Below are 16,742 nucleotides of genomic sequence, written 5' to 3' on the forward strand. Positions count from 1 at the left end.
CTTGAGTTCCCCCCCTTCCTGTATAGCAGAAGCATTATGCATGTACACAGCACACAATGTCAATATCTTTCAAATGGATTCAGTATGATATGTCGGCGCTTGGGATCCCGGTGGTCCTGAAGCTTGCAATGCTGACAAGGGTGAGTTGGGGCTGTTCTCCCCTCTCCCCTAACACTCCCTTTCCACAGCCTAACCCTAACCTCACCCTATAATGCCTAACCCTAACCTTCCTGCAGCGATGCCTAAACCTGCCTCAATGCAGCCTAAACCTAACTCTTTATGCCCCTGTCTGGGTCAGGGGATTGGGAAAATCTAACATGTTGAAGATCCTTGATTCACAGATTCCAACCAAACAATGATCAGGGTCAGCGAATCAGGGTATTTGTATCATGCTGTATTTTGCCGATGGCTAGATAGATCGCTGATCACTGATGTCGATCAGCGTTTTGATTGGTACGGACAGAACGGAGAATTGTGGCTCAGGTGTATGGCCTGCATATGGCTTATGATAATACCAATTTCATTATCCCACCTCTGCTCAATCAGCGTTCACTAAGGTTGGCAGGGCTTGATGTTGCAATGTGTCATGCATTGGCTAGCAGTTCCAGGGAACCTACACTCCTGGCAGTCTGGATGGGCACACCCTAATCTAGGAGTCCCCCAGGATATTCCTGGAGAGCAGGCAATTATGTTTAGAAAGCAAGCAAAGACACTTATGTCATTAGAAGACAGAATTTATGAGAGACATTCCAGAGTAGGCTGTGATATTAATGATAATGCTCTTGCAATACTCAAGTGGCTTACAAGAGATGTAAGAGCATAATGGTTGCATAGAGGTTAGCATTGCTGCAGCACAACATTGGGATCATGAGTATCCTGACCAGAACCATATTAGTGTGGAGTTTGTATATTCTTCATGTGTTTGTGTGGGTTTCCTTTGGGTGTTCCAGGGTCTCCCCAACACTCCCAAAATAAATTGATAGGTTAATGGGATATTGCTAAAAAAAAAGGGGTAGGGGTAATATGGTACATAATATGGTACATAATAATGATATAAGAGCAATTCCTTCATCCAACATTACTTTTCAACAGAGACGGAAAGTCATTGTACAGCTGAAGATTGTATTTTATCTTTCATCTTCACATATTTTAGTTTTGGTCTTTTAAGATTGAGTGGCTACCCTTTATACTAATATGGTATCCAAGTCATTAGTAAAACACGTCCAAACTTTAACATAAATGTAAACTTTATTGTTTTGTTACAATAGTGAACTGCAAGTTCTTTTCATTTCATTCAGAATAACCATTCAGACAAAATGCATTATAACATTACATGATTTTTTAATTTATTTCTTATAAATGAGACCCTTACGTAGCCTCTGCCATTTCTACCAAGAAACTAATAAAAAACAAAAAACCAAGCAGCATGGATGGCAGCACCATTAAAGCTAAAAAATGTTTTGTTTTGTTTTTGTTTTAAAATCCCTTGTTTTGTACTTCTTCCAGAAATGAAAGACATATTTGAAGTAGCTAGGAAATGTGCTATATACCACAGGGTTGTACAATGACTGCATGTTTCCTACAGGATTGCAATTACAGTATGTCGTACTGTACTCTGATGCATGTTAGCAGCCTCTAACCCTTTCGTTTCTAATTTGCTAATATATTAAACTATCTAACTAATACAATTAAGAAGACTACATTAAAACATTTAACATCAAGTTACATTAAGTGCTTCCTTAAAATACTAGGAAATTGTACACATATTTGGCTTCTCTGGACTTGGTCAGAACAGACAAAACACTTTATGATCTTCTGAAGAATATGGCTTGCAACAATATGAGCTCTCCAACCTGGTTAGACTGTACCATTTGCATTGTTACCTGCATTTCAATGCAGACGGACATAGAAAAATACAGGAGAATGAAGGTTAAACAAATACCTTGGATCACGGCTTGAGACTGTTGCAGGAATTTTTATTCCCTTCTGGTGTTTTAATTAAAATGATAAAAAAATAAAAATAAATAACATTTCAATTGTAGCAAAGATCTGGTGTGTTGTACTTGAAGTTTCTATGTGTACCAGAAGAGGGCCCTTTAATTATCTCTGTACTGCTCCATAAGCAAATACAAAATGCACAGTGTTACCGAAATCACGCACACAGCCCTGCAGTAGTAATCTGATAAGGAAACAGTTCACAAAAATAGAAAATGGAACTTCTAGGTATTGTATGTTTATAAACTAGGCTTTTATCATGGCACTTGGAGTGCAACATTCCAATAGCCTTTTTAAGCATATGTTCTCTCCACCCCTTCTAGCAGGCATTTTGTTTTTGTCCATAATTCGTTCCGCAGAGACTAATGAGGCTTCAAAACGTGTATTGTCCATGTCAGCTGTTAAATCGAAGCAGCTGTACAAGTCCGATGTCAGTCACACTAGACACAAGATCTAGCAGATATGTAGAACAAGTCTAGTATTAATACTGTAGCAACGGTCTTGGGCAAGTGGCTTAATTTTGCATATAAATAGGAACCACACCTGCACATGATAGACAAGATTGGGGCAAGCAGCCTAATAAGTGTCAGATTTCATTTTTTTACATAGATTGTTATCTTTTAATCCTCCGACTCATCACAATGGATATATTTAAACCTTAACACAAGGAATCATTATGTTTTCTACTTTACACAACATCTTGTTCACCCTCTTGTATCCTTTGTAATAAACAAAACTTTACTGTATGTTCGATTTTATCTACTGCCCAAAACAAGAGTTTGTATTGGAAAACACGGCAATAGTCATTCTCCGATTGTATACGTTAATTTGGGCTGAATGGTACAGACCAGTTTTTATCCACGTCTGTTTGCTGAACATATCTGTAGTGCTGAATGCACTGATCAGCATCACGTTTTAAGACAATAATTAAATATATTATTACAACTTCAGTTTTTTTTGTCTCTAGGACCTAAGTGCTTGAGATATGGTTTTCTTTGTGCCTTTAAAATATTTGCTTACTCCCAATTGTTTTGTTTGTGATTTTCTTTTTATATTTGATGACCCTGAGCTATGACTTGGCATTAGGTTCCACCATTAGTCAGCCTTGGCAGCTTTCCTGGTTTTGGTGAGATAGGCTTCGAAGAAGAAATGACAGAAGAGCACAAAGTAGCTGATGTACATGATAGAGGACCACACAATGTTTTGTACGTGGGATGGACATTGTCCCTGCTGCATCCACGAGAAGACCAGGTAATTCACCACGCAGCCAATAAGCATTTGAGTGATCTGGGATAGCGTGATCAACATGGCAAACTTTCGTGACACCCTAAAGCCAGCGGCACGCAAGGCATAGTAAGAATACATCACAGCGTGCACTCCGTAGTTCATGGTCATAAACCAACCTCCGCCAGCCACCATGTCTTTATATGAGTACCATGAATAGAGCAATACTGTTATATGATGATACCAGTGAAGAAAGATGAGCTTCTGTTTTCGAAGGATAATGAAAATTGTATCTCCTGTAAACCAGAAATACAAGAAATTGTGAGTCAGCATTTCATATGGACTTCCATATTTCAAATAAAACCACATAGCAAAAGTGTATACTAGCGTAAGTGGAACATTATATGACACAACTCAAATAGGCCAAATCATAAAGTACTGCCCATACTATTTCCACCCATCAGGTTTGTTATAAGATCCACTGCCTGCTTTAGAAGATGCGGACTCAGAGCATGAACATTGGCTGGCCCATTGGACATCTGAGCAACTTTCATTCTGCTCAGGATATCTGGCAAATCTACGTTGCCAGGGCTGAGAACGCAGCCATTGCCTTTAGCATGCCCAGAAAACGTGGCCGACGTGGCCCCCATTTTCTGCAATGATTGCCTTTGCCTCACCGCAACACCTGCAACTAGCAAGTCCACCAGAGACGCAGTACTATCGTCACTTGTAAGTAATGCAGCTACGGCGCATGAACAGTCCTGAAAGCATAGGCCAATTGCGACCGAAACGGGACTGCCTCCGGGTCTAATCAGCTCCAATGTTTGCATATTCCACTGTACTTTACTGTTTACCATAAGTTTAACAAATTATCATTGCAAAAATATCAATTGGTTGACCATTTGTCACTCTGCATTCCAAAAGATGTGCAAGTTTTATTAAAAAAACAACAGCAAAGTATTTATGTATTCTAAATACTTTAATATGCCACAGTTTGCACTTTAACAAAAATATTCAAATAAACAGTGTGGTATTACACCTGTTCTCCCCTTCTCCTTTTAGTATATATGCAGTACGTATGTGGTGCATTATGAGAGATTTTCTAATCACAATTTTATTTTTTTTGTTAAACTGATTCATTTATTACACTTATTACATGGTTTGAGTATATTTCCTGCATATTTGCAGATTAACATAGTTAAAGTATGAAAAATAAAAACAGGAAAGTTACATAAAAGTTGACGTTAGGAGTCAGATAATGTTTGGTTTTACTGGAGCTTGATGTTTCAGTTTGACAGAAGAAACAGATACAGTCCTTGTACCTACAGTAGCAGTAAAGACTCACCTTCAAGCCTTACATACTTTCAACTGAATGAATGAACGAATGAATGAATGAATGAATGCATGTTGTAGTCAGATAGATAAAATGGTATTGATGTATTACACTCTGCATTGTTGTATTCCATTGTGACATTGTTCTGTATAAACTGATCCACAGTAGATGCTAGTCATTACAGGTTTAAGCAGAGATTAAGTCTTTTACAGCTTATAGAGAACAGACTATGACTTGTCCGCATTATGACGGAAATAATGCAACCTCTAAATGTTCTTGGTTACAGATATGACATTTGTTATATATTATAATCCAACAGGTATACAAATATTAATTTTTATTGTTACATTTATTTTATTGTTTATTAGTATTATTTTATTTATTATAAATGCAAATATAGAAAGCGCAGCAAAAATCTATCCAACGTACATGAGGCCAAACCATGTACGACTTGATGTATGCCTATATGGGTAAGAATGGTGCATTAACTACAAAAAAGAAAAAAACAACAACAGAAATTCCTATAGTTTGGAAACCTCTTTGGGGGGGTATTCAATTAGTGCCATTTTTTTCGACCAGTTGAAAAAAAAGGCACTTTTCGCCCGTTTTTAGGTTGAATTTACATTTGACCTATTCAATGCCCATGCCGTTTTTTGGCTGGTCGAAGAATCGGGCACTGGCGAAAACCATGTGTTTCAGTGAATTTACCGCTGATACACGTGTTTTGGCGAATTCATGGGTGAAAATGCCCGCAATTCAATACCCTGTGTTTTTGACCAGTTGAAAAAACGGCACTTAATTGAATACCCCCCTTTGTCTGTCTGTGATTACCCAGTCTTGTTTTACAGTATTATTGTATTATTACTGTTTTGTTCCAAATGGCAAAGCACAACGGCATATGCTGGCGCTATATGATTAAATAAATCAGGTGGCATTAGTTTAGTAATTATTTAACATAGTAGCCTGGTTACTGGAATATATAGCTTACAATTACTGCCAGGAAGAAGGCGGACATGATTTAATATGGATTTGTGAATGGAGCCAGATGTCAGAACTCACCGATCTACTGTACGTCTTTAAGGAAGTATATACACTGTATTACGAACACAGTCGCTCATTAGTAAAGCACTCCAATGTATGTCTTGTGTATAACACGATTGGTAATGCACAGTTTCGGTATACTGCTGACTCACTCATTATTTCATGTTATGTTATGACCACCATGACCTAGTTGTGAAGCCGTATGCTCAGTGGTGGCATTGACAGATACAAGAATAGTACAGGTCTTGCTGTTATGTCAGTGGTAATATTGCTCACAATGCAATCTAAAGCACTCTCCATCGCTTCTATCCTTTACTCCCAGGGTTGCATGGATTTCACAGTAATTCCTTTTAACAAAAGCAAACTGACAAAAAAAAATCCAGAATTGCTTAAAGCAGACAACATATTTCTCTCCTGCTGTTGTTGTTAAACAATAATATCAGCATGCTGAGATTTGTTGTTCCACAGCAGCTGGCAATTACAGACTGCACAATACCTTTGAGAAGACACTACTTGGTTTTGAAAATAAGGAAAATTCTCTGCAGGTTATTTTATAGTGCCCCATGCTGTGATTAGGATACGAGTTTCCTTTCACGAAAGACCCATGTGTTCACTAATGGGGGTACACACGTAGCAATGTGTGCTTAAATTCTAAGCAATCTGACTAGATTGCTTAGAAATGAAGCACACATCTCTCCGTGTATATGCCCCATAGCGATAGCGAAGCCCGACCCCCTGCGGCCCTATAGCTGACTCTAGATTTGGCATGCATGTAGGCACAATCTAGTCAGATCACTCACTTCACCGCTGTGTGAAGTGAGCATCCTCCCTCACTCAGCACACATCGTGCTGTGCTGAGCGGGGGGAGAGATGTGTGCTGAACGTTCTGTGATAGATCGCTCAGCACACATCTCCATGTGTGTACCCCCCTTAAGACTTGAAGGCTACCGTGCCGTGAAAGACTTGCTACCTTTTAACTATGTGCCTGAATCAAAGATTTATGGAACTCCGATGTTCACCTAAATCTCCAATGGCTTTTGACCTGCACATGTGCAGAAGCCGTACTGAGCATGTGGATCGCAGTAACCCAAATGCCGCATCATGACTGACATGCTGCTGGTGTTTGAGGGCAGCGATGGGCAGTGTTCCAGAGAGCAGAGGTGTTTCGGCCCCGTTTTCTGGGCATGCCTTAGCCAGTGGCTGCATCCTCAGACGCAGCATCACTGGTCACGGCAGAATAATTTTACCACACATCCTGAGTAACCTGTGGGTTACACAGATGTCTGATGTTTACAAAGTTGATCCAGCAGTGGGCATCTTGTTACTTAAGAGATGTCCTGTGGCTTTAGCATAATTTGCACAGTCGCTGCATACAAAGAATCAGCCCTGATATCTTTGTAGTAATGTATTGCAGGAATTATGCAGCATTATATGTTTATTATATAAACAGGACTTCTAGATATGATGCAAGAAATGTTTATATACCGTTGTTTCTCAGCCTTCTGATCACACATAATATATGGTACCGGCCAGCAATTATCGTTGGTAATGTACACAGTTTCTTACAGCATCGTATTTTAGTCAGAAAACAGCTTGCATGTAAGCAATTCAAAGCAACGGAAAGCTAAAAATAATCCACAGAGATGTGCCTCGGGAGCTAGCCAAGTGATATTAAATGAAAAAACTTGTTTTCAGCAGTTCATGGCGCACCTGAGCATGTGCTGACTGTTTTTATTACACTGAAGGCAGAAAAGGGTGAACTGTACTTACCCAACTCTGGTGCTTTACTGAGTACAAATGCGTATGCCCAGAATTTGCTGACAGGTCCATAATAGAAACTCTGGTCACACACTGACTGCTTTAGTCCTTTGGTCATCAAGATGTACAGCATGTAAGCACCAGTCCGCACAGCACCGAATATACTGGAAGGTAGAATAAAGATAGTTCTTACAGCCGTTTAAACGTGTTTCTTTGTTGTATAAGACAATCTAATTTATAACGAGACAGTTAATACCTAACATCATATGCAAATACACAGAACATGTAAATATAGGGTGTAGTATGTGTTGCCGGTGGTCGGGCTCCCGGCGACCAGCATACCGGTGCCGGAATCCCGACCGCCGGCATACCGACACTGGGCGAGCGCAAATGAGCCCCTTGTGGGCTCGCTGCACTCGCCATGCTGCGGGCATGGTGGCACCCACGCTATCTATTCTCCCTCCAGGGGGGTCGTGGACCCCCAAGAGGGAGAAAAGTTGTCGGTAAGCTGGCGGTCGGGATTCCGGCGCCGGTATGGTGGTCGTCGGGAGCCCAGCTGCCGGCAACCTGAAGACCACCCGCAAATATACTATGAAAATAAAATGTAATTGTAAAGTAACAGTAACAGTGCTTGTGAATTTGAATACTTCTCATTCTGCTCATTCACCTACACAGTTTTCTAGGGTGTCACTATCTAGAAAGATGCCATAAGTGCGCAATGCTTACCACTGTCCAATCAAACATTATTAGGATCTAGCCTATTCTGATATAAACCTCCTAGTGCTAATGTGTGTCTTGTGTGTAAGTCACATAACCTAAAACAAACTTAAAATAATGACACAGAGACAGAAATGGTATTAAAAAGGTTAGATATTTATTGATAGACTGACATGTTAAAGACTGTATGGTGGAAGGAAAGAACGGCCAATAACCAGCGCAGCCCAGCAAATGCACAAAATACAAACACACAAAATGCATTGCGGGCAGAGTCTGCCCCAAAAACAAATCAATTGGTAAAGTATAATGCTGACCCCTGTGGGGTGGTTCAGGCTTCAATCAAGATGAGTTCACCCAAACAGATCAACTGCACCTTATCTTATGTGCCGTACTTTCCTGCACCCAGAAGACAGCCAACAACCAAGTTGAAACTAAGAGGGTGGGAGGGAGGACACATTTTTTAAAAAGAAGCTTATGCCATGTGCCATGTGCCATCTTAAACACCAAACTGTAACCCCATCTCTTAAAACCGACTAAAACTATGCAATGTGACTCAACACAATCCAGCCCATAGCCTCTGCTCTTTGTTACAGTTGAATGCAATGCTTTTACAGTGCAAGTGTTCATACCCCTTTGTAGCAATGTGTGCAGAATATAGTGCCATAACTAGACATGTTGGTGCCCTGTGCCAGAAAGAGAATTGGTGACACCCCACCTCCTCCCCCCACTACACTAGAATCAGGTATAGCGCACGCGCATCAAGAATAAATGGGCATGACTTTGGAGGAAGGGGAAACAGAATAGCACCAATTCACATTACACCACACAGTAGCATCTGTTATTCACATTGCACCGCATAGTTGTACCATTTATACACATTACACCACATAGTAGCATCCATTATTTACATTACACCGCACAGTAGAGCTGCTTATACATATTGCACCACAGTAGAGCTCATCCTTCTCCTCATCACCCCCCATCCCCCAGCTGCTGGGCACTCCCACACTCTGCCCGCCTTGGGGGAGGGGGGGGTTACTTTCTGGTCCTGAATACTACTGCTGTCCATCTGCTGGATCAAGGTTCACTTCGCTTCCCTTCCTCTCACTGTCAGCCTACTATGCACCCGGTCTGTGGCACCCCAACAGAGACTTTATATATGTGATACCCCCAGCTAAGAGACCCCTTTCTACAGACATACAGGGGGTTATCACTGTGCTTACAGCAAGTCAATTGAAGGGTTAAATGCCCTCATTACTTTACCCCAGCTGTGGCAGCTACAAGAGGAAGTCGTTAGGACCCATAGGAGGACAGCAGGATTGGACTGGTCACACATGCCTGCTGGACAGCAGCAAGCGACTCTGATGGGACACATCCGGGACCCCAGTAAAGAGTTTATAAAAAGGGTACTCCCAGGACCATTAGGAGAGAGTGCTGAGGTGACTGAGAGAGCTGCGCTGTGACACAAGGCAGCGCTGGCAGGCTCCATTAATAACTGTGAGGTGCCATTTTTAGAGGAGAGTATACGCTCCAGTTTTTCCTGTCTATGGCCAGACCCCGGTGGCAGCTAAGGACGAAGCATGGAAGCCCTTGAGTAATGGTGCTGATCCCCCGGCAATGACCAAGGCAGAGTCTTCCCTGGAAGGCGGACCTGGGCGGGAATTTCTTGTGTGGAGACCCATGTTCACTGACGGGAGGCGCTGTTCAGGCAGAGAACCCAGAACCCATGTGCATTGGAAGCTGACAGTGGAGGTGGGATGCAAGGTGGACCTTGTATCAGCAGGTGGGTTGGAGTAGGTATAGAAAAGTACTTAAGTCTTTGTTGGGGTGTCGGTTCTCCAACCATAGTGCATATGCACTGTGTGTCAAGCACACTCGGTACATGCCTAGTTACAGCCATGGTGGTATAATAGATCTACAATGTCTAGGTAGACAGTCAATAGGTCGACAACCTATGGCCGACATGCATTAGGTCAACAGGTACAAAAGGTCAGGAGATAAAAGGTTGACAATGCTAAAGGTCAACAGGTACAAAATGTCAACAGGGACAATAGGTCGACAGGGTCAAAAGGTCGACAGGGTCAAAAGGCTGTTTGTTTTTCTAGGCCACATCTTGTATAATCCATGTTATGTGACTAGCATCAGTACAAATGTGTACCCTCATGGGCTCACTTTGCTTGCCATGCTTTGGCAAGGTGGCATGCTCTGCTACCACTGTGCTCGTCACAGGTTACTATTCCCAATAGATGTCCATGTGGATAGTAAATCAAGCAAATGTTGGGGACACATGTGAAACCCCCAAAAAACAGGTGTCGACCACTTGTGTGTCAGCCTTTTGAACATGTCGACCATAAGCACTGTCTTTCATCTGTCGACCTTTTGTACTTGTTGATGTCAACCTACTGACTGTCTACCTAGACACTGTAGATCTATCATCTGGATTCCGTGGCAACAGGGATCAGTAACATTCTGCTTACTGCCACAGAGCATAAATGAATAGATCACCCGTTATATACTGTATAACCATTTCTATAGCAGACTCTTTTTCTAAGTTTTATAACTACTACAAAATTCAACTGTAATCTAGAGATGCTCACCTATGTCCTATCATGAAGACTTTTTCAAACAGACATTTTGTCCACCGACAACACACTGCCACTCTATGACCACTGCAGACATCAGAGGAACAGCCAGATAAGGTGGCTCATCATAACAGGTAAGTAACAGTTTTCAAACTGTATTTTCAGCTTTGGGAGAATTAGTCTTTAATGGATCCTAGTTCCCCATATATTATACTAGAAATACTCACTTCTTGGCTCTTCATATAGGGTGTTTCTCTCGCTATAGTCCCCATCGTTTTTCTTATCATTTCTTATAACTTTTACAGTAATTGATGTAATTTAGTGAAATTTGACAATTACTTTATAAGTTATAAAATAAACTTTGGGGCCTATAGCAAGTGAAACACCATGTAGCATTAAAGTAGTTTGCGGCGAATTGCAGTTTTATTGTTTTTCTTTCCAAGTTTTTAAAATGCTGTTCTATATACTTCAAAGTAGCTTCTGAGCTTGCACCCAACGGCTGTAATAGAGATGTAAAAACACTGATATAACTAGTAATTTGAATATTGTAGACATTTGTGGATGTAAATACAATCTCATTTTAAGTAGCTTCTTATACAAGCTATTTGCCATTAACTGTTTTTTGGAAACATCTGTGCACTCCTCATTTGTGTACAAACTTAAATATGACTATATATAACTACTACTCGCTAAATGTAACAGATTGTAAGAAAAAAAAGGTGTTAATAGGGTATGTGCAAACATTTGTGTACTTTATCTGTCAGTACTTTAAAATATCTCCATTTAAAATATCTCCATAACTGCCAAACACTTCTTGTAGCCAGCAAAGATTCTTTTCGCTTTAGGAAACTGCTCCTCTTCCTTGAAGATACCGAATGGCTCAGAAATATGGCTCAGTCTTCTTGTAGGTACTGGATAGTTCATATTTCTATTACAGGTGGGGCGTGTGACAGTCATTCCATAACCTTCATGTAGTGTTTCTCTTAGTTCTTCATGGTTAATCCTAGGGTGCTTTATGTTTTGGCCCATTTTCAACCTCTTGTCACAGAGTCTGGGCAATTAATTTCTAAGAATCTCATTTTTTTCACACCCAGACAATATAACATGTGCCCCTGACTGCCACACAAACCTATAGAATAATAGATGCATCCCATTAACAGTTGGCAAGGAGTGGATTTTTTTTCACGCTCCACCTGGAATTCTCTAAATGTAACAATTGTTGTGATCAAAAAGTTACATTTCTGTTTCATTAGCTGTAGCGCTTTTACCCTGCAATCATAGAAAAGGCTTTCCAATGGAACTCTTCTTGCATTTAGATCATTTGTGTAAGAAATACAGGGCCCTAATCAGAGATGTATGCTATGCAGGGCCAGTTCAAGGGCGCAGAGCGCCCCGGGCAGGAAAGGGGCGTGGCCTAATACAGGGGGCGTGGTGAGTCACGCCCCCTGTACATTGAAAGCGCCGCTTGAATGCTGAGCGGTGCGCGATGACGTCATCGCGCACCGCACAGCAAAAGGTCCTCTCCACGAAGAGAAACTAGACGCTATGCGTCTAGTTCCCTTCGTGGAGAGGACCTTTGCTGTGCGGTGCGCGATGACGTCATCGCGCACCGCTCAGCAGTTACTCTCCACGAAGGGAAACTAGACGCATAGCGTCTAGTTCCCTTCACAGGAGGCGCCGAGGACGGGGACGGCAGCGGGCAGCGGAGGCGGACGGGGGACACAGCGGGCAGCAGTGGCGGATCTTGCCACGGTGCGGCGCCCTCCGGATGGCGCCAGCGCCCTCCGGAAGGCGGCGCCCCGGGCAAAAGTCCTGCTTGCCCGTGGCAAGAACCGCCACTGATGCTATGCCAATGATTTTGTAGTTCAGCAATTATCGGTTGACTGCACATGCATCTTAGGGCCTCATTCAGATCTGATAGCAGCAGCAAATTTGTTAGCTAATGGGCAAAACCATGTGCACTGCAGGCTAGGGGGGCAGATATAACATGTGCAGAGAGATTTAGATTTTGGTGGGTTATATTGTTTCTTTGCAGGGTAAATACTTGCTGCTTTATTTTTACTCTGCAAACAATTTAGATTTCAGTTTGAACACACCCCACTCAAATCTAGCTCTCTCTGCACATGTTATATCTGCCCCCCCCCCCCCCCCCTGCAGTGCACATGGTTTTGCCCATTAGCTAACAAATTTGCTGCTGCGATCAGATCTGAATTAGGCCCAATATACTGTAAATGCTCCTATTATTTAATGTATTTTATTTACTGAATAATATATAGACTTTATTATGTATTCCTTTCAAACAATATCTTTAGTTTCTTCTAAAAAATATCTTTATTATAGTTGTACACAACCACGTAAGACTAATAAAAGAAGACATTTTACACTGAAACATTTCCTGTCATTCAACAAGAACAAAATATCCTGTCTTACAAATTTTACTCTGCAATTTAGAGTTCAGTTTGAACACACCCCACCCAAATCTAACTCTCTCTGCACTTGTTACATCTGCCCCACCTGCAGTGCACATGGTTTTGCCCATTTGCTAACAATCAGATCTGAATTAGGCCCTTAGTCGCACTGCATAAGTAGTAATGAGTCCATTACCGTAGTCACTCACAATGAGGATTCATTCACAAAGTGACTGACAGGAAGGGACCAATTGCGCAGGGGGGGGGGGACGACGACGACAAGGAGTGGCGGCAGAAATGCAGGTGTGTCACAGACAATTTCGGGGTGTGTTCCTTCTTGCATTAAAGATGGCTTCGGCATCTCAGGACACACGCCATTCTGAGTGATCATATGGTTACTCAGAAGGCTGATTAGCGAAGGCTCTGTGATCACGCTGCGTCTTTGTACGCAGTTGCTGAGATTGGCAAAGCCACTGGTGGGCATCTCAATATAAATCCTGCAGGCTGAGACATTTGCATATTTTTGCACAGTATCTATGTATGGGATTGCAGCTGCGCATGTACAGTACTAGCGTACAACTATGAATCGAGTCCACAGTCCTGTGACCCTCTACTCCATTACCAAATAATCCTTCCTGCAGGTCCTTTGCTGTGTTAGCTGGGTTTTGCTTTGTATATCTGATCAGTACAGCAGCCATTCTAGGAGAGATTTTTCCTGCCTTACCTATTGCCTTGTTCCCCATAACTGTCATTTAGAAGATCATAACAATAGCATTTACAGTACAAACTGGAAGCATTTAGAGCTTTTTTTTATTGCAGTCTACTTGTGCACAGTTAAATTGGCTGTAAAATGAATACACCTTTTTCAGAGGGTCCACAGTAGTACCTTTTCACACAGACCCCTCACCATGAAGGACAAAGAACATTTAAAGTAGATAGAAAAGATAATAGACTGGCACAATTAGGGGTTCACATGCTGGGAAAGCCCATTGATTGGACAGTTTACGCAGAGTAAGTGGGTTTCCCGTGGTAATCCCCTATATTAGGCACAGGAAAAAGCCTATTTAATTGAATTGCTTTTCCTCGAGCTGCTGAGTAATTAGCTGGTAATTTGCCTCAGAGTAAACCTTGTGGCTAATTGAATAGATATAGTGGCAGGTGCTCAATTAGCTCAGTGATATCATTCAGGTGCTTGAAAGGGAGGGGTATTTCTAAGCAAGAACAAAAAGGCATGTTGTTTCCCCCAGCACCCTTGCTTAGAAATACCCCTCTCTTTGAAGCACCTGAATGATATCACTAAGCTAATTGAGCACCTGCCACTATATGTCTGTTGTGAGAGGCAGAGAGGTTCCTGCATTAGAAGGAGGTGCAGGCCCTGACATGCCATATGGAGCATTATGGGGTTGCTCCAAGGTAGGTAGCTCTTAGCTTAGATATATTTAAGTAAGGAGCCATTATCATGTGGCTCCTTGCTGGTTAATCATAGACCCAGACTGGGGTGATAGAGGTGTGGGGTGTGGTTTCCCTGGACTGGCTGAGCTGGATGGCTTTAGTGCGGCATACCTTTACATTCTATTAACACTTATCACTTACTAATTTCTTTAACACTATTTCTCCATTTTAATTACATCTCATTTTTGTATCACTTTCTTTACAGCTTCGGCTTCCTAACACTAATTTATTAACACTATAGTTTTTTCACCGGTATGCTGCCCTGGGCTTTCTGGCTTATGCTGTTTTTTTGGGGTGCCACACCCTGCACCTAGATATAGCGCTAGGGACCCCAAATATACAGAGAGTCCTTGACGCGGCTTTGGGGCTTATTCATACATTTGCGCAAATATATGTAACCAAGATCTCTGAATTCTAATATTGTGTGGGATTTAAATTTGGTTACTGTTATCATTCAGGGTGCTATGGGAAACAAAATGCCTTTTTTTTTCTTGCTTAGAAATACCCCTCCCTTTCAAGCACCTGAATGATATCACTAAGCTAATTGAGCACCTGCCACTACATATATGTCTGTTGTGAGAGGCAGAGAGGTTCCTGCATTAGGAGGAGGTGCAGGCCCTGACATGCCATATGGAGCATTATGGGGTTGCTCCAATATAGGTAGCTCTTAGCTGGTCACTGTTATCATTCTGGGTGTGGGGCAAAGAAAATGCCTTTTTTTCTGGCTAATTGAATATGCCTGTGAGAGTTAATGGCCTTCATCGGAGTGGCTGTCCAGGTGAGCTACTGTATAGTTTGAGTACCATCAATGAAGATATTTCAGATGAAACCACACTTATTGTGTCAGATGATCTTATAGCCTGATGAAACCAATGTAGTTCTCTTTGGACTAGGTACTGTATTTTGATAGGCCTAATACTGTACATCATCCCAATAAGTCTACCTCAAGCATAACGGTGGGAGCAAAATGCTATGGTGTTACATTTCTGTTTCAGGGACTGGTAAACACATCTAAGTATATGGAACAAGGGAATCTGGCTGCAGTCTGGAAGAGATCTATGGCTCGGGAGAAGAGTAATATTATTTCAGCAGGACAATACAAGAATATACAAGCTGGAAAGGGTTAAATAAATATTAGACAAAAAAGAAAACATATAAACACACAAAACAAAATTCAGTGTTGTGGCCCAGATCTAAGTCCCACCGAGAATCTACTGCTCGCTAACAAACTGCAACCAACCTGATTAAATCCAACTGACAATGCAAAGAATGGGGCAGATGTATTAATGTATTATTAATATGTAAATTGACAGTTAGGAGATGATTGGCTGGTGCGTTATCACCTTCCACTTATCACTGCTTTATCACTTCTCCAGGCTTAACACATCTGCCTCAAAGAAAGATAACTGCAAGGTCTAGATGTGCAAAGCTGATAAAGACTTGCTCAAATAGACTTTGTGCCGGGTTCAGTCTGTTTCTGAATGCAGATGAATACTACTAATTTTCTCACTGGGGATGTAGCCATTGAGCACAAACCTAGCATTAAATATAACACAGTTTCAGCTTACTTGATATTTATGTGTTCAGGAAGTGCTAAAAAAAATATTGATGCAACATATTCCAATTCACAATGAGCACACTACTGTTGTACTGTATGCTATGCATACTTGCCGACTTTAAATGTCTCCTCTCTGGGAGAAGCCCGGAGATGAGACACTGTAGGAAACTTCAGGGGCCGGGGTCGAGCTATAACAGCATTAAGCCTCGCCCCCACATCGGGAAACGCCACGATTTGTGGGTCTGTGGGAGGGGGCGGGGCTAAAATGACGCGATTTGCACCCCACGGACTCGCGTATACGAGAGTTTATCTCTTCATCCTGCCCGCATCACTAGGGTGCGAGCAGGATGCGGGAGACCTGCATACTCTTCCGGGGGTGCTACCCCAAAAACCGGAAGCCTCCCGCAGCTTCCGGGAGAGTAGGCAAGTATGATGCTACGCCAGCCTTATTAATAAACAGAAAGTAGTAAAACTGTTGATACTAAACAATATGGGTTTCAAAGCATCTGATATGGAATTTGATTCCTGGAAGCTTTTAATTAAAAAATGGAGCAAAACTCCCACTCTACATAGAAAACAGGTTTTAATATACCCCCGAGTACAGTAGGTGTATTTGCCTTGTAAAAGACCAGACTCCCTCCATCCTTAAAATGTCACAAAATCATTTTTTCACT

General features: G+C 41.8%; 1 protein-coding gene across 1 annotated transcript in view; it reads right to left on the minus strand.

Moving 5' to 3' along the window:
- Nucleotides 1-1,296: 1,296 nt before the first annotated feature.
- The window catches only part of ELOVL6 (ELOVL fatty acid elongase 6), a 188,786-nt gene continuing 173,340 nt past the window's right edge, over nucleotides 1,297-16,742 (minus strand). The window contains exons 3-4 of the mRNA XM_063935569.1: nucleotides 7,364-7,515; nucleotides 1,297-3,515 (exon numbers count right to left, since the gene is read on the minus strand). Coding sequence (XP_063791639.1) covers nucleotides 3,091-3,515; nucleotides 7,364-7,515 — 577 coding nt within the window. The 3' untranslated portion in view covers nucleotides 1,297-3,090. The remainder of the gene's footprint in view (nucleotides 3,516-7,363; nucleotides 7,516-16,742) is intronic.

This window comes from Pseudophryne corroboree, chromosome 1 (genome assembly GCF_028390025.1).
Source record: "Pseudophryne corroboree isolate aPseCor3 chromosome 1, aPseCor3.hap2, whole genome shotgun sequence".
NCBI classification, from domain to species: Eukaryota; Metazoa; Chordata; class Amphibia; order Anura; family Myobatrachidae; genus Pseudophryne; species Pseudophryne corroboree.